General features: G+C 35.3%; 2 protein-coding genes across 2 annotated transcripts; one reads left to right on the top strand and one right to left on the bottom strand.

Moving 5' to 3' along the window:
• The first annotated feature begins 1,435 nt into the window (after window positions 1–1,435).
• LOC131635530 (uncharacterized) lies at window positions 1,436–4,568 on the top strand. Its single transcript, XM_058906153.1, has 2 exons — window positions 1,436–1,802; window positions 4,423–4,568. Exons 1-2 carry the CDS (start codon window positions 1,436–1,438, stop codon window positions 4,566–4,568), a joined length of 513 nt encoding a protein of 170 aa, XP_058762136.1.
• A 3,692-nt stretch (window positions 4,569–8,260) lies between these two features.
• LOC131635529 (uncharacterized) lies at window positions 8,261–9,892 on the bottom strand. The gene has a single exon (XM_058906152.1). The coding sequence runs from the start codon at window positions 9,890–9,892 to the stop codon at window positions 8,261–8,263; it is 1,632 nt and encodes a 543-aa protein (XP_058762135.1).
• Between the last annotated feature and the right edge of the window lie 9,236 nt (window positions 9,893–19,128).

Raw genomic sequence — 19,128 nt, 5'->3', positions numbered from 1 at the left:
GTATCCCAAATTTCCTTTGATGTTGTACATGTTGATATTCGGAAGAATTCATCCATACTAAGAGCACCATGAAGAAGACTGATCGCCTTTTTGTCAGCAAGAACCCTTTTTCTATCATTATCATCCCATGACGCTTTAGGTTTCTCCGATCCAACACCATTAACGACCGTTGTAGGAACATGAGGACCTTGTAGGACAGCCTCCCAAACTTCTTCTCCTTGTGCTTCTAGATGAGCCTTCATTTGGATACATCTACCCTAGCATGTTTGAACTGCCTTGTAATTCGTATGACCGCTATTTCATGAAAGTTTCGTTTGTATGAGTAAGTAACAATTCTTAATAGTTATTTTCCCTAATTCCTTAGCGGAAAATCATATGGTACATAAATTATGTTTTAATTCCTTAACAACCTAACTTTGTACCAAGAACCATGTTCATGTAATCAAGAATGGATGATCACAATAGTTAAACCCTTATTCCTAAGCGATTCACTAATAGTGTTATAATTCAAAAAGCATTAACGTGGTTTGTCCGACCTAACGTTAACCGTAAATCAAGAATCTATTTTCCAATAGATAAAAGCATTAGACACTTTGAATATAAACTTAACTCATAAAACTTCAAAATCATAAAATAACGGTAATTCGATTCATTACATACTAGCAATTCAGGGACATCCCCCTACCATAAAATAGTTTAGCTACTCATAGTAATTAAGAAAACAACAAAGGTAATCGTAAACATTACAAGAGATGAGGATTTCTTCAATCTTCAATTGCTTCCGCTCTTGAAGATCTCCCTTTTCCAAACCCTTGATTGCTCTTCTCTCCTTCGTAGAAAATCTCCAATATGATCCAAGATGCCTGATTCCTTCTTCCTGTTAGGTTTTAGTAGTGTTGGCAGTCATCCCTCGTATCCGAAAGGTCCAAAGTACCCTTAATGAGTTCAAGGCTTTCAAAATATCAAAAGTTGGAAATCTGCCCGCGCCTACCAACACGGACCGTGTGCAGGAACACGGGTGCCCGTGTTGGTCATCTGCTTCAGCACCCAAAATTCACTTTCTGCGCAGCTTTCCACACGGGCCGTGTGCAGGAACACGGGTGCCCGTGTGAAACCTCTGTTTTTCAATCCAAAATCAACTTTCCAGCCATCTTTTGACACGGCCGTGTGCACACACACGGGTGCCCGTGTTGACCTCAGTTTTGGCTCTTTTGGCTTCTTTTCTCGCTCGTGCGCGCCATAACTTCGACCTCTCCCGTGCATTAACCTGAAACACAATCACTACCAAAAACAAGCATCAAAGCATCTTAAAAACATGAGTTCTTAGCATCAAAACAAAACACACAACTTAAACGAAACTTTCAAAATAAGAACGAAAACTGTAAAAGACTTGCCATTGTGTTACCGAATTGACGAGATTTATGCCAAGAGATTGATGAAAACACCATACAAATTGGTGACCGATCAATTAGCTACCAAGGATCAATTGATTAAGAGGGTAATTTTGATAGATGGTATTGCTTCGGATTGTGTTTTTTGCTCTACGGAGACGAAAAGCCTTTCTCATTTGGTTGGGGGCTCTTTAGTGGTGGAGGCTATTTGGAGAAAGGTGTACGAGTGGATTGGACTCGTGGATGATTTATCATTGGAAGAGTTCGAAGGGTTTCTCTTTGATTTCGAGAAGGTGAAGAATCTAGCCAAGAGGTCCTTAGTTACGGTAATTTGGTTAGCAACGGCTTGGAGTATTTGGAATAGGCGTAATGGTATCATTTTCAAGAATGATTCGTTTAGCTTCACCGAATGTATGTCGGAAGTTGTTTTTATTTCTTGGAAATGGCTTTATTCTAGATATAAGTTAGCTTCTTGTCGCGGGTCAAAAAATGATCGCCACGAAAATGTAACAAACAGAGTCGCCACCAAATTTTATTTATTCCAATGGGAATGGGAAAATATTGATAAAACCCACAGATGAAATGAATTGGAAAAGGATGGTCTTTGTAACCAAAATTCGGGTTCGGGAGTCGGTTAAGCAAGGGGAAGGTATTAGCACCCCTTACCTCCATCGTACTCGATGGGACCCATTTAGTTGTTTCGCAATCGAGTGTTAGCTTAAGTCTACGTTTATTTCATTAAGAGAAAGAACATGTTTTTTAGGTTTTTTATTATTGAGAAAAAAGAAAATATTTTTTTTTATTATTATGCTCGCCAAGACGTTTGTGTCTTGTGCCTACGTATTCCCAATGGGGAAAGTCAGAGCAATCGTAGTTCGGGGCTATGGAATTATATATTTTTTATTTTAGTGTGCTCGTCAAGACATTTGAGTCTCGTGCCTACATATCTTCAATGGAAGAATCAGAGCGATTGTAGTTCAAATGAACTACTTAGTTTGTTGATTGATTTTAGAATGGATGATTGCGGACGTTTAGTAAAGTATTTGAGCAAGGTGTTCACCTAGCGCGTCCTTTATCCAAGGTATTCAACAGGAGCGAGCCCCATTGTCACTTGTTGTCCTTGTTAATTAATGTATTTTGATTCAAAAGATCAAGGTATTCAAGAGGTGTGCACTTCTTGTCACTTGATCACTTTGATTTTATTAATGTGTTTTGATTCAAAGGATCAAGGTATTCAAGAGGTGTGCACTTCTTGTCACTTGATCACTTTGATTTTATTAATGTGTTTTGATTCAAAGGATCAAGGTATTCAAGAGGTGTGCACTTCTTGTCACTTGATCACTTTGGTTTTATTAATGTGTTTTGATTCAAAGGATCAAGGTATTCAAGAGGTGTGCACTTCTTGTCACTTGATCACTTTGATTTTATTAAGAAAGATTTTTTTTTATGTTTGACTTAATCAAAAAGAAGCCTTCGCGTTAACAACTTGACGTTGGATCAAGCGTTTTAAGGTTTATGAAATGAGTCTAATCGCACTTGGGCGGAAAAGACAATTTTTAAAATGAGATTCACACTTGGATGAAATTTGCACTTGGGCAATGAAAAGCTTCGCGCATGGGCGAAAAATGAAATAATGAAGTTGAATTGATTTTTTGAAGTTTTTGTGAGAAGATTTGAAATTGACTCGACATTGGATCGAGTGTTTATTTGAATAAAAAAAGTTTTTTTGAGGTTTTATGATTATATGAACCAATCTAAGCATATGAGCAAGATAAGAATTAAACATGCAACTTACTATTTTTCTAAATACATGAATCAAAATGCAAGCCTAGACTAACAAAAGATTAATTGAAATTAAACTTGAGAAAAAGGTTTTCATATTTTTTTGAAAATGATTATTTATAAAAAAAAAGTAAACAACTTGGGCTAAGGGATGAGCCCATTTGCGAGCCCACTCGGACCAACACCTGGGTAAAACAACAAAATCCCTAAAGTGAGTTACCGTCCTCACCAACACTAATCAACTTCTCTCTGTTTCCAATTTAACTGTTTATCTCTCTTCTACTCTCTCGGTTTCGTTCAGCTATGGCTACAGCAACAACAACCGTAAACAAAGACATCCATCTCGTTCTCTCTCAATTCCTCGCGCGGTCTCGCCACTCTCGTCTCACACGATTACTCACGGTATCTTTTCATCGTTTCCAGAAAAAACAACATCGAAATCTACTTCTAAACATGAGCATTCAAGCAAATTATTATAGCAAAACCTAAATCCCAAATGAACCCAGCCCCAATTCCTTATTGATGTTAGTGATTACATAGATCGATTACAACAAGGAGCAACAAACGTGTAAAGCAACAATCGAAACAAGTAAAAGCTATATCGTGAAGAAGAAATATCCAGGTATGATTCTAAACCCTTACCTTTCGTTACTCTGCTTCGACTCAACTTTTTCCCCGATCTACTCCTTTCTCTGATTTGTGCGTGTCTTCTTCTTTGCGTGCTGCTTCGAATCTGAGTGTATTATGCTTGTGTTATTGATTTGTGTCTCTGAGTATTGTGTTGAATGGTTTTTGAAGGTGTGGTTTTGTGTATGAATGGAAGGTTTGAGGTTATGGTGAGATAAATTTCTGGGCTGAGGTGATGTTGTGTGTAATAAGAAAGATTAAAGGGTTTGTGAAGGCGAGTGAAATGGTTGAAGGAGGGATGTGTGTTTAAGGTTTCTGGGCAGAGAGTGTTTTTTTAAGTTTTTTGAGTGTTCAGAATGAGTGGAGAAGTTGTTTGGTTAAGGTTGAAGGATGTGGGATCGTTGAGGTTTAATCTTCAGCAGAGGTTTTGTATGTTATTGTTTTTGGTCCCTTTCTTGCAGCTGCTTTTCTTGTGTTATATAGATGGATAGAAGTGATTTAGGGGGGAAAAGTTTGAGAAATTTGAACAATTCGATGGACTGTTTTTTGTGCTTTGTTGATGTAGGTTTATGTCTTGCCAATTTAGTGAAAATTTTGGAGTATTGTTGCTCTGTTTTTTCAGGTTTTGTGCAGCAGTGTAGCGAGAAGTGGACCGATGGCACATTGGAAGAGCATCTTTTGGACTCAGCAGGGATTTTGGACCCTTGTGCTTGGCATGGGATAGCAGAGGATTTGGACAGCAATTTTGGACTGATGCTGCAGAGTTGATGGTGATGGTGGAGCGGTTCTATTTTTTGAAACAGAGGAGGACATTTTTTTTCATTTGTTTGTTTTTTTCTGTAAAATGGGCCATGTTGTATTTTTTCTTGCTAATGTAATGGGCTTTATTTGTGTAACTAATAAAAATGAATGTAAATAAAGTTTTTTTTCTTTTTTTTTTATAAATAATCTTAATTTCTATCTTAATTTTAATTTAAATTAATGATAACAATTAAATATCAATTTAATCATTAAATCAATTTAAATAAAAATTCAGAAAATAAAAATACAAAAATTTAATTTATAAATAAAAATGCAAATGATAGAATGAACTTAAGATACAAAATTTTAATAAAAACATGCAAAACTTAAAATGATTTACCAATTGAAATAATGAGAAACTAATTGCAAATTTCATGCTGATTCAAAATATAATGTGCGGAGACAAATTTACTTTGGATGTATTTGAATTGATCGATGCTAATGCAGATGAATTAAATAAAAAAACTTAGGTCAAAATTTAGGGTATGACAGATGCCCCTATTTAATTATCTTTAGTCAGATAGCTCGAATGACTTTAGTCTTTGTGATATCAATGACGGAAGAGAATTAAATACCGAAAGACCTAAATTTTGCCCTTTGATGCAATGAGATGTTATGAATGCATGGATGTATGAATTCTTGCTGGGGATATGAAAATCTGTGGGGATTGAAGAAAATGATTGTGTCAATGAGTTCCAATGGGAAGACTCGCAGGGAAAAGGCAATGGTGCCAAAAATCTTTCTCAACCAATGAGTTGATTTGATTAAAATAAGGGAACAACCAACATTAACCAATGAGATAATGAAGGTAAACAACAATTCATTATCAACCAATGAGTTGAAAAAAGACAAAACTAACATCAACCACTAAGCTGATGAAAGTCGACACATCGTTCTCAACCAATGAGTCGAGTATGATTAAAACAAGAAACGCCAACATCAACTAATGAGTTAATGTAGGTAAACAAACAATTCGTTATCAACCAATGAGTTGAAGAAAGACATAACTGACATCAACAATTGAGCTGATGAAGGTAAACAAACAATTCGTTATCAACCAATGAGTTGAAGAAAGACATAACTAACATTAACCATTAGGTTATTGTAAGTAAACAAACAATTCATTATCAACCAATGAGTTGAAAAAAGACATAACTAACATTAACCATTAGGTTAATGTAAGTAAACAAACAATTCATTATCAACCAATGAGTTGAAAAAAGACATAACTGACATTAACCATTAGGTTAATGTAAGTAAACAAACAATTCATTATCAACCAATGAGTTGAAAAAAGACATAACTGACATCAACAATTGAGCTGATGAAAGTTGACACGTCGTCCACAACCAATGAGTTGAGTACGATCAGAACAGAAATGAAGCTGCCATCAACCAATGAGCTGATGAGGGTATGAAGAAATTGATTTCAACCAATGAGTTGACTTATGTTAACTGGGAAATAAGACTGAAATTTCAACCAATGGGTTGAGGAAATAAATGATAAATTTCAACCGATGGGCTGACAACAAGAGAAGGATTATTCTCAACCAATGGGTTGATTCAAATGACAAGAGAATTGGTGATTGATTTCAACCAATGGGTTGACTCAAGTTAATAGGAAGATAATGATCCCCTATGCATGCTTTGTGTTGATGTATGAGAAATTTTTATTTTTCTTTTCTTTTGTGCAAATTGATGCACATGATGTATATGATGACTGATCAATGCAAGTAATGAATTTACTGGATGTGTGCCAATGAGCAATGCATTTTTGGATGTCCATGGTGGACTGAGCTTGATTTTCAATGGAAAAGATCAAGCAAGATTGAATTTTGATTTGATGTTGTGGGAGATTTCCCCATGAATGATATGCATGATTGATGAATGCATGCTATGAATGAAATTTAGGGTTTGAAATATTTGAAGAGATGCCCCAGTGAAGGGCAATGATTTTTTTGTGAGATGGAAAAGGTCTTGTGTAGGAGGTTTGTACAAGCATAATTCCTGACACTGATATTTGAATTTGAGTACTGCTTGATATGGCGTAGTCTGCTTGGACTGCTTGAAGGAAAGGTCTTGGCCTTGATTTGCCCCAGAATGTTGAGTCTATGGAGAATTTTTCTTCAACAAAGTTTTGGATTCAAATTGATGATCTTGAGATGACATGCCCCAGTCCTTGGGAACTTCGAAATGAATTGGCCCAGTGAAGGACTTGTGAAGTGATGCAACCCTGATAGTTCCCCTATAGGCTCTTCAAATGATTTTCATTATCGAAAATTCCTTGATGGAAAGTGTTGATTTGCAGATGAAACTATTCAATTCAAAAATGGTAATTTTAATGCGACGTGCATGCAAGTTTTGAAAATAAATCATTTATTGAAATGAAATTGTGGTATTCGATGAATAAATCCCAATGAGGATGCAATGGAAATTTTAAATTTAAGATGTGAAAGATGATGTGATAGCGTGGTATCGAAACAAATGATCGGCAAATATTCAAGAGTCAGGTTAACGCAACCTTGCTTCAGTATGCTTTCAAAAGAAACCTTGTTTCAATTAGGACTTTCGAAGGTTGTAACGTGGCCAGGTTCACGGTTTAAGAAACAAAGGATATAGGCTCAAATTTTGATTTTAACCCACCCATTCTTCGTAATGTACTTCAGTCCTAAGTTCAGTTAACTGACTCATGTATTCAATTTCCAAGAGAGATTACAAATGATGCTTGAGAACCAATGGATTCTAGAGTGTTCGTCACCTATTCTTCCTTGGAAGTCACACAAGTTTGTTCTTGCTTTTCTTTTGACTATGATCTTTTGATCTCTTTTTATTTTGACTTTTGTATCCCTAATTTTTGCCTAAGTCTCCTTTTTATGTTTTGACTTAGCGGGCTTTTCTTTGATTTTTTTTTTTTGGGAACAACTTGTGTAACTCTTTTTCAATAATATGAGAATTTGAGAGTTGTGACCGCCATATTGATGGTTCAAGAGACACAACTATTATAGGTTTTGAATTTTCACTACTTCTTCGACATTGTGTACGAATAAAGGATGCGGTTGAACCTTTGGTCGGAAATGGTTCCCACGAAATGATTCTCTTGGAAATCAGATGCATTAGTCATTTTGACTGAACAACTACCCTGCCCCAGGTTTTTATTTAAGGGTTTCAATTCCGTGTTGAAAGAAAACACCTACTTCTAAGGCTCGAAGGGGGTTAACGAGGGATTATCATCCTTATATCTCCAGTGTTTAGGGATTTGAAGCAATGCCTGTACATCATCAACAAAGTTTTATTTGAAAGCACACTGATGCAAATTGGGTATTTCGTTTATCGTCATTCTCCCTCTAATATTTGCTTAGACAAGAAAACTGATAAAGAAAATAAAATGGAAAAAAAGCAAAATATTTTTTTTGAATTTTTGTTTTTGTGTAAGTGATACGGAAGTAAAACAAGAGAATAGGTCATGACTGATTCAAAACAAATGCAATGCTCATTTCATTAAAATTACGATTAAGGATTACAGAATTCAAATGCGACAAAACACAGTACAAACAAGGAAAATTATGAAATGAAAAGACAAAGGCCTAGTAACTATCAGCAGCAAGGATGAGCTTTCCCGTCTGATATCTGGATTTAGGAGGATCCGTCGTGTCTTGGCACTCAATGGGGCAGCGGATTGGTGACCACATTCGGATTCACATCTCGAAAGGTGAGCATCTTGCTCTCGATCAGGTCTTGAACCTTCTCCTTCAGAACCCAGCAGTCTTCAATGGAATGACCAACTACTCCACTATGAAAAGCACACTTAGCATCCGGATTATATCCTTTGGAGAATGGTGGCGTTGGAGCTTTGGTTGGCCTGGGAGCTATCAACTGCTTATGGATTAACGCAGGCCACAATTCAGTGTAAGTCATTGGAATAGGGTCGATGCGGCGAGGCTCCTTTGGTGGATCTTTTTGAGGCCTATTCTGATTCTGCTGCCTATTATGATTTTGTTGAGCATTCTGAGGAGCACTTTGGGAAGCATTCTGAGGAGAGGCGTTCCATGGTTGTTGATGCGATGGCATTGGGAATAATGGTTGTTGATGTTGAGCAGCTGCAACGTGCGGATACTGATAGTAAGGCATGAAGGGCGCTTGTGGATAAGTTGGAACTTGATAAGGTTGCGGATTTTGAATTCCTTCACCGCTAGTCACAACAGCATTAGTTTCACCTTCTTTCTTCCTCTGGAAGTTTCCAGAGAATCTCTTTGTCTGGTTGTTGTTGGATGATTCAGTAGCGTTGACAATCTTGCCATTCCTCAAACCTTCTTCGACCCTTTCTCCAATGGTGACTAGGTCAGCAAAGCTAGAAGATACACTTCCAATCATTTTCTCATAGAAAACTGGATGCAAGGTATCCATGAACATGCCAGTAAGCTCTTTTTCAGCAAGAGGAGGTTCGACTTGAGCAGCTAACTCTCTCCAGCGTTGGGCATACACTTTGAAAGTTTCCCTATCTCTCATAGTCATAGTCTGGAGTTGTCTGCGATCAGGGGCTAAGTCCATGTTGTACTTGTATTGTTTCAGGAAAGCTTCACCTAAATCTCTCCATGTTTGGATATGCTCCCTCTTCAAACTCATGTACCATTTCAGGGAAGCTCCAGCTAAGCTATCTTGAAATATGTGAACAAGCAATTTGTCATTGTTGGCATAGGCAGCCATCTTACGAAAGTACATAGTCAGATGATCTTTAGGACAAGTATGCCCCTTGTATTTCTCGAACTCAGGGACTTTGAACTTTGCAGGCATAGTTAAGTCAGAAACCAAGCAGAGGTTCATGGTATCAAATCCAAAGATGTCATTTCCTTCAACGACTTTCAATCTTTTCTCGAGGACATTGTACTTTTCTTTCACCTTTTCCACCTCGTGGTTGTGTTCTTGATCACCACGTTCGGAATCATCAACATGATAGACAAAAGGAGGAGGCTGAACAGTAGTGTGAACAATCGGAGGTTGTTCAGCAATGACTGGTATTGGTGCAATCTGTTGCGCAGAAAGTCCTACTCCCAAAGTATTCGCGAATGGGGGAGTGTAACCAGGTGGTAAACCAAATTCTGGCCATGTAGAAGGTGGCCTTTGAACAGTAATGGGATCCTCAACAGCTTCGGAGACTTCAGCTATGACAGTTCTTTGGGGTTCAGCATCCCTAGCTATTAGTACTTGCATCATCTCAGTGAGCTTGGTGATGCTTCCCTTCAACTCATCGATTTCCATCCTAACTTCCATATTGTGTTGCTCTTGGTCAGCCATTCTTCTTCGGGAAACACTACGTGTCTGATAGGGATGTCGGGGAATCAGCTTGCCTTGTTAACTGTTGGTAGAAGACAGGTATGAATACTGGATTTTGGGAAATGCATGTTTAATGAATGCGAATGCGTGATGTTTTTTTTTATGCAAGAGTGATTCTTATGAGATGCAATGGCATACGTACATCATGGAATGCAACACAATGCTATTAAATGGATGGATGTAATCTGGGAAAAAACACAACCTAATGAGGAAGGCTCCTTATGATGGGATAGTTCAAAGTTCTTTACCCAAAGATCCCCTCACATGATGGTTCTAAGATTTTTTGATAGTAGAGATGTCTACATCACCATAGTTGGAACGGGTTCTAAAGGTCCTTGGAGTTAACGACGAAATCAGATTTCTATCATGCGACGGGCGAACCATCTTATGACAAATTTCATGACTAAGTCTCCTCCAAGTGGGGTTTTCGTATTAGCCATTCAAGGTGTTCACCTTGGGGACTAGCACTACACAACCACCTCCTAACTTATGTTTTCTCTCTTGTTTTTCAAAAGCTCGGGTTGAGAGCTTCACTCAAATATCATTCCCATACCCACAGATGAATATATACGGAAATAAAATAAAAGCGATAAAGCAAGATTAAATAAACATAAACAACAAAAGAGTAAACATAGAGAATATAAGAATAACCATAAAGAACATAAGAATAAACAAACAAAAGCAAACACTCAAATGCAAAATAAACTAAACTAGGGTTGACTCTCTTAGGATATCCCCAGCAGAGTCGCCAGCTGTCGCGGGTCAAAAAATGATCGCCACGAAAATGTAACAAACAGAGTCGCCACCAAATTTTATTTATTCCAATGGGAATGGGAAAATATTGATAAAACCCACAGATGAAATGAATTGGAAAAGGATGGTCTTTGTAACCAAAATTCGGGTTCGGGAGTCGGTTAAGCAAGGGGAAGGTATTAGCACCCCTTACCTCCATCGTACTCGATGGGACCCATTTAGTTGTTTCGCAATCGAGTGTTAGCTTAAGTCTACGTTTATTTCATTAAGAGAAAGAACATGTTTTTTAGGTTTTTTATTATTGAGAAAAAAGAAAAGATTTTTTTTTATTATTATGCTCGCCAAGACGTTTGTGTCTTGTGCCTACGTATTCCCAATGGGGAAAGTCAGAGCAATCGTAGTTCGGGGCTATGGAATTATATATTTTTTATTTTAGTGTGCTCGTCAAGACTTTGAGTCTCGTGCCTACATATCTTCAATGGAAGAATCAGAGCGATTGTAGTTCAAATGAACTACTTAGTTTGTTGATTGATTTTAGAATGGATGATTGCGGACGTTTAGTAAAGTATTTGAGCAAGGTGTTCACCTAGCGCGTCCTTTATCCAAGGTATTCAACAGGAGCGAGCCCCATTGTCACTTGTTGTCCTTGTTAATTAATGTATTTTGATTCAAAAGATCAAGGTATTCAAGAGGTGTGCACTTCTTGTCACTTGATCACTTTGATTTTATTAATGTGTTTTGATTCAAAGGATCAAGGTATTCAAGAGGTGTGCACTTCTTGTCACTTGATCACTTTGATTTTATTAATGTGTTTTGATTCAAAGGATCAAGGTATTCAAGAGGTGTGCACTTCTTGTCACTTGATCACTTTGGTTTTATTAATGTGTTTTGATTCAAAGGATCAAGGTATTCAAGAGGTGTGCACTTCTTGTCACTTGATCACTTTGATTTTATTAAGAAAGATTTTTTTTTATGTTTGACTTAATCAAAAAGAAGCCTTCGCGTTAACAACTTGACGTTGGATCAAGCGTTTTAAGGTTTATGAAATGAGTCTAATCGCACTTGGGCGGAAAAGACAATTTTTAAAATGAGATTCACACTTGGATGAAATTTGCACTTGGGCAATGAAAAGCTTCGCGCATGGGCGAAAAATGAAATAATGAAGTTGAATTGATTTTTTGAAGTTTTTGTGAGAAGATTTGAAATTGACTCGACATTGGATCGAGTGTTTATTTGAATAAAAAAAGTTTTTTTGAGGTTTTATGATTATATGAACCAATCTAAGCATATGAGCAAGATAAGAATTAAACATGCAACTTACTATTTTTCTAAATACATGAATCAAAATGCAAGCCTAGACTAACAAAAGATTAATTGAAATTAAACTTGAGAAAAAGGTTTTCATATTTTTTTGAAAATGATTATTTATAAAAAAAAAGTAAACAACTTGGGCTAAGGGATGAGCCCATTTGCGAGCCCACTCGGACCAACACCTGGGTAAAACAACAAAATCCCTAAAGTGAGTTACCGTCCTCACCAACACTAATCAACTTCTCTCTGTTTCCAATTTAACTGTTTATCTCTCTTCTACTCTCTCGGTTTCGTTCAGCTATGGCTACAGCAACAACAACCGTAAACAAAGACATCCATCTCGTTCTCTCTCAATTCCTCGCGCGGTCTCGCCACTCTCGTCTCACACGATTACTCACGGTATCTTTTCATCGTTTCCAGAAAAAACAACATCGAAATCTACTTCTAAACATGAGCATTCAAGCAAATTATTATAGCAAAACCTAAATCCCAAATGAACCCAGCCCCAATTCCTTATTGATGTTAGTGATTACATAGATCGATTACAACAAGGAGCAACAAACGTGTAAAGCAACAATCGAAACAAGTAAAAGCTATATCGTGAAGAAGAAATATCCAGGTATGATTCTAAACCCTTACCTTTCGTTACTCTGCTTCGACTCAACTTTTTCCCCGATCTACTCCTTTCTCTGATTTGTGCGTGTCTTCTTCTTTGCGTGCTGCTTCGAATCTGAGTGTATTATGCTTGTGTTATTGATTTGTGTCTCTGAGTATTGTGTTGAATGGTTTTTGAAGGTGTGGTTTTGTGTATGAATGGAAGGTTTGAGGTTATGGTGAGATAAATTTCTGGGCTGAGGTGATGTTGTGTGTAATAAGAAAGATTAAAGGGTTTGTGAAGGCGAGTGAAATGGTTGAAGGAGGGATGTGTGTTTAAGGTTTCTGGGCAGAGAGTGTTTTTTTAAGTTTTTTGAGTGTTCAGAATGAGTGGAGAAGTTGTTTGGTTAAGGTTGAAGGATGTGGGATCGTTGAGGTTTAATCTTCAGCAGAGGTTTTGTATGTTATTGTTTTTGGTCCCTTTCTTGCAGCTGCTTTTCTTGTGTTATATAGATGGATAGAAGTGATTTAGGGGGGAAAAGTTTGAGAAATTTGAACAATTCGATGGACTGTTTTTTGTGCTTTGTTGATGTAGGTTTATGTCTTGCCAATTTAGTGAAAATTTTGGAGTATTGTTGCTCTGTTTTTTCAGGTTTTGTGCAGCAGTGTAGCGAGAAGTGGACCGATGGCACATTGGAAGAGCATCTTTTGGACTCAGCAGGGATTTTGGACCCTTGTGCTTGGCATGGGATAGCAGAGGATTTGGACAGCAATTTTGGACTGATGCTGCAGAGTTGATGGTGATGGTGGAGCGGTTCTATTTTTTGAAACAGAGGAGGACATTTTTTTTCATTTGTTTGTTTTTTCTGTAAAATGGGCCATGTTGTATTTTTTCTTGCTAATGTAATGGGCTTTATTTGTGTAACTAATAAAAATGAATGTAAATAAAGTTTTTTTTCTTTTTTTTTTTATAAATAATCTTAATTTCTATCTTAATTTTAATTTAAATTAATGATAACAATTAAATATCAATTTAATCATTAAATCAATTTAAATAAAAATTCAGAAAATAAAAATACAAAAATTTAATTTATAAATAAAAATGCAAATGATAGAATGAACTTAAGATACAAAATTTTAATAAAAACATGCAAAACTTAAAATGATTTACCAATTGAAATAATGAGAAACTAATTGCAAATTTCATGCTGATTCAAAATATAATGTGCGGAGACAAATTTACTTTGGATGTATTTGAATTGATCGATGCTAATGCAGATGAATTAAATAAAAAAACTTAGGTCAAAATTTAGGGTATGACACTTCTAATTGTAACTTTCACGTGTGGAATATTCTACCGCTCATTTGTTTTGAGTTGTAGAATTTTTCCGCCTTGTAATCGGTTGGGGTATCCCTTATACTCCGGATTAATATCAATTGCTTATTGAAAAAAATGATGTAGTAGTTGGGCATTTCTATTTTAACACTGTAATTTTAAATCCTTCGGATTATTATTTTATTTAAATTATATTATTTTTATTTTTCAGGTCATGAATGATAATATCAATGAAGATTTTGAATCATTTGAAGATGAAGAGATGTAGATGTTTAAGTTTAATTTTATAGATTAAAGATGTTATTTTGATTATGAATGATGATTTATATTAGGATATGTAATTTGAAGATGTTTTGTTGATTGTGAATCAATGATTATTAGGATATTTAAATGAATTTTGTCAAGTATTTTATTTAAATGCAAGATCATTTTAAAATTTGTATTTGAATATTATTATATTGAAAAAATTTATCAGGTTAATAAAATAAATAGTTTTTCATTTTATAAAAAAGAATATATATATATTTTTGCAATGGTTTAACGTGTGGTTGTAGTAAAAAAACCGTTGCTATAACCTATGAAGAAAAAATAACGTTAAGCATCTACTAGAACAGTTTTAAAATAGGGTACGGCTAAACTTCGTTGCTATATACCATAAAATAGCCGTTCTAAAACAACATTTGCAACGGTTTTTAAATTAAAAACGCAGAACAACCGTTGCTTTTTGAGGCCGTTCCCTAAAGAAAATTATAGCAACGGCTCTGAATACGACGTTGCCTTTGGCTAGAAAACCGTTCCTAAAGGCTAACGCAACGCCTCAGTTTGGAACGACCAGAAAACCGTTCTCATAGGAAAAGGAAACGGTTTTCTTGGATTTTGCAACGGTTTTTTAGCGTTGTTGTATAGTTAAAATGTTGTAGTGTGTTTTTGGCTTATAACATCTCTATAAAACATGACACATCAAACTAAATAAATATAGAAAATGGTAAAGTTTAAAAACAATAATCAAAGTACATTGGAAATCATATGAGAATATGACAATAATGTTTGGCCAATTTGTTGTGTCAGTGGAGCATGAAACTACAACAAGACTATTAAATTTAAGAAAATTGATCATAATTGGAAATTTAAAATTTACAAGAAAAGATGAGCAACAAACTTATACCTCGACATTATGTTCGTCGCCATTCGTGATATCTTACATTTAAGGCCAACTGTCTGCCATTTATAACAATATTCTCCAGAGGATCCTTTGATTCTTATAGTACAAGAATTTTAGAGAAAACTAACACTGGCCATCTTTTCCACCTTAGAAACCTCGGAGCTCATCTTCAGACCAATCCCTTGTTTCATATAAATATAAAGGTGAGGCAAGTTAGTTGGAAAATGGAAAAGAAATTAAGTTCCACTTGTTTTCAAAATAATGCTGAAATAACTAACATTCTACATAATATCAGTCTCATCTATATTAAGTGTCAATAATTGTATAACAGAAATATTAATATATTGATGACAGAACTAAGGTTAACTCGCCCGTTAGCCATTGATTTTAATGAGTATCATTTGCCATTAATGTGCTTCAATCGGCGTAACTACATTAAATAGTAGTGGTCAGGCTCAGTGTTATCAAATTGAGGCACCATGGTCGCTATGGCGGATGTATATGGCAGTTTTTTTGACTCCCCCCAATGGTAAATACCAGCCGATATTGGGGATATTTCCGCCATAATCCGCTATAACGGTGCCGTAAAGCAACCGGTATGGCTGAATTTTAAGTCTTTGCCATCAACAACATTGGTCAGGCTTTATTTTTACCAAAAAAAAACTACGTAGCTAAAGCAAAAATAGAGCCAACCTGATAAATTTCAATTGATACATATTAAATCAAATATGTCATCCAATAGGATATGATATTGCTGTGATTTAAGTCAAATTAAGTAAAACTACCTGGAAATATCTTCTGAAGGCAGAACAAAATTGAAATGCCATCTTCATTTTTATTTCGAAGTTCATTCATGCTATAAAGCACAATCTCTGAATAGTAAGAGCTGAAAACACTACATAATCACATAAACAACAAATAACATAATTTCTTTTCAAACGAATATTTACCTAAAAGATAACATTTGTTGAACAGACTTTGCACGAGGCATCTTCATAAAAAGTGAATTTGCAAAAAAAATCTCCAACCTTCGCTAGCCTCAAGATTTCTAAAACGATTGACGCGGAGTCTTTGATAGTCAGCAACAAATTAAAATCAAATGAAAAAGACAAAAATTTCAAAACGAAATTAAAATTAAATCAAAACTATAGTGCATTTCTTCCAAGTAAAATTCAAATCAAAACTAAATAGAACACTAAATTCACTTAACTATTGAACCCTAAATTTCTAAATCAAACTCCAAAATCCTCTAATGCTTTCATTAAGAATGGGGGATAAGGTCAGATTTATAAGAGGGTTTGACAAGTAAGAGTTTTAGGATTGAGAGAAACCCTAGATAGAATAGAGAAGAAATAAAGAAGAAAATCTAACCTTAAAGAGAAAGACAACTGGAGAGTAGAAATAGTAAAAAAAAATTATATACGCAATAATTGTATTAGGAAAAAAATCCATGCCTTTAAAAAAATTTAATATATCAATAGGTCCAATATTTCCTACAAACAACATATCTCTTAGTAACCTTAACTCCACACATAATTTTTCTCATTAATATCACATTGCTCATTATGTTTCAATGTCTCTTCAAAATGATTACAACAAAACTCAAAAGTTGTATTGTCCAATGATTGTAAATTTGAGAAGTAAATGAGAAACCAAAAACACTTTCATACGTGGTGTTACTCAAATCTCTTTTTAAAATGTACAATAACTTGATCCCCAAGTAATTAACTCTAAAAGATTTTTTTCAGATAGCTCAACTAATGGGATATTCAAATTCTCATCAAACTGTTTTTTTCTTTGAATTATACGCTTTTGATTAGGAAATAATAGATCAATATTCAATTCAAGGGCAAGTTCTATAGCATAATTCAAGGTATTTTAAAACTGGTTTCTCTATATTCCTTAAAAAAAATCATTTTACATTATCTTTCAAATTGTGTTCTCCCAACGAGTGGGTGACAATGGTTTTGAAGTCAACCATTTTACATTATCTTTCCAAATTTATCATCTCTTAGTAGAATTATCAAAAATAGTATAAATGTGTTGAATAACTCCAAAAAAAATTGTATCTTTAGCACAAAAGTTAGTCATATCACACAATGTCAAATTAATACTAAGACAAGCAAAGGAGTATAAAAGGATCTTGGATTTATGTTTAAATTTTTTTTATACACCTAGATGTTTTCCTTTGATATTTGACTCATTATCATAACCTAGTCCCCTCACATCAAATATGTCAACATCAAGATTTTTCAATTCATCTTTTAAAACATCAAAAAATCATTAACCAGTTGTATCATTTACATTCAAAAATCTTTTTAAGAAATTCTTCTACACTAACAAAATTTGAAGAAACATCCACATATTGTATTATCAAAGACATTTACTCTTAGTGACTCATATCAGGAGTATAATCAAGTATCACTGAGAAATACTTTGTTTGTTTGATATTTCTAATTATTTTAGTTTTAATTGTAGAAGCAAGCAAAAGTATTGAATTTTATGTCCAAGAAAGTGAACATAAACATTATCATATGTAATACGCCTAACATATTTGTTGGAGGCAACTCGAGGGGGTCAACGAGGGAGCACTTTTTACTTGGGACACACTTTTTGAGAGACACGCCACTTGTCAACCTAAAACCTTAAGGTGATAGGTGTGTGGGTTCTCTCAATTATAAAGTATTTATTTTTCCCTTTTTAACCAATGTGGAATTTCTTCCTCACACTTGATTCTCAATACTCCCCATCAAGTGTGAGTCTACACTCGATTCTCAACACTCTCCCTCAAGTGTAAGTCTATGTAATGCCCCACATGATGTGAAAGCCATCTCTTGCATATTCACTTGTATCCGTTGACTTTCTTTAATTACAAGTAAGTCGTTCTATTTCTCGAACCAAAGCCTCACGATACCATTGTTGGAGGCAACTCGAAGGGGTCAACGAGGGAGCACTTTTTACTTGGGACACACTTTGTGAGAGACACACTGTAACACCCAAGGTCGGAGAAGTCGAGGGGTGGCTACACCGCATGTAACACCTGAGGCCTAAGATGGCAATGGTGGTCGCCACATCGGAATGAGAGGGAACCTGAGGCCGTGCAGGTATGGGACTGCATGGTTGAAGGAAGACTTATAAGGATTGGTGGGTACTACCTATACCAACAAGACGCATCTTCTTTTCGGGAGCCCGTTCAATAAGAACTCCACAGTTAAGCGTGCTTGACTTGGAGTAGTATTGGGATGGGTGACCATCTGGGAAGTTTCCCAGAAAGCGTGCGAGTGAGGTCAAAGCATGCTGAAAAGACCCGTGTTGGTTTGTGGGGTCAGTCGATCATCCCGAAAGCAGTCTGAGGCGTTACACACACCACTTGTCCACCTAAAACCTTAAGGTGATAGGTGTGTGGGTTCTCTCATTTATAAAGTGTTTGTTTTTTCCTTTTCTAACTAATGTGGGATTTCTTCCTCACACTTGATTCTCAATAATATTCTTGGACAATTAGGTCAAATTCTGCAAACATTGCAATTAAGTCTAAAAAAGTTCATATTTCTATTTTGGTACACAAAGGAGACATAGAGGGATAATGAAAATAAATTTAGAACATGAAATTAAAGTTTATCAATCCAGCAGCATTAATGTTGAACCGATAAATTTCGCGACATTGAAATTGAATCGATGAATAAAAAACATAATTAGTAAATAAAATTAACATTTATACAACAAATTATAATTTACATAAGAATACCATCGCATCATTGACATACAAATTTCAATTTTAATTTATATGAAAAAAAATTATATTACAACAAAATGTGGGTGGATATTTGTTAGTACGTAAGGCACCTTTAGTGAGTATATATATATATATATATATATATATATATATATATATATATATATATATATATATATATATATATATATATATATATATTGAATGAGAGAGAGAGAGAGAGAGAGAGAGAGAGAATAGAGAATAAGGATTATTATTATTGAAGGTAATAAAACTGAATTACAAACATATGTTTATATACAACTACA

This window comes from Vicia villosa, unplaced genomic scaffold, assembly GCF_029867415.1.
Source record: "Vicia villosa cultivar HV-30 ecotype Madison, WI unplaced genomic scaffold, Vvil1.0 ctg.001503F_1_1, whole genome shotgun sequence".
Classification (NCBI taxonomy): domain Eukaryota; kingdom Viridiplantae; phylum Streptophyta; class Magnoliopsida; order Fabales; family Fabaceae; genus Vicia; species Vicia villosa.
Note: the sequence above shows the minus strand (reverse complement) of the source record. Positions and strands in the feature narration are given on the sequence as shown.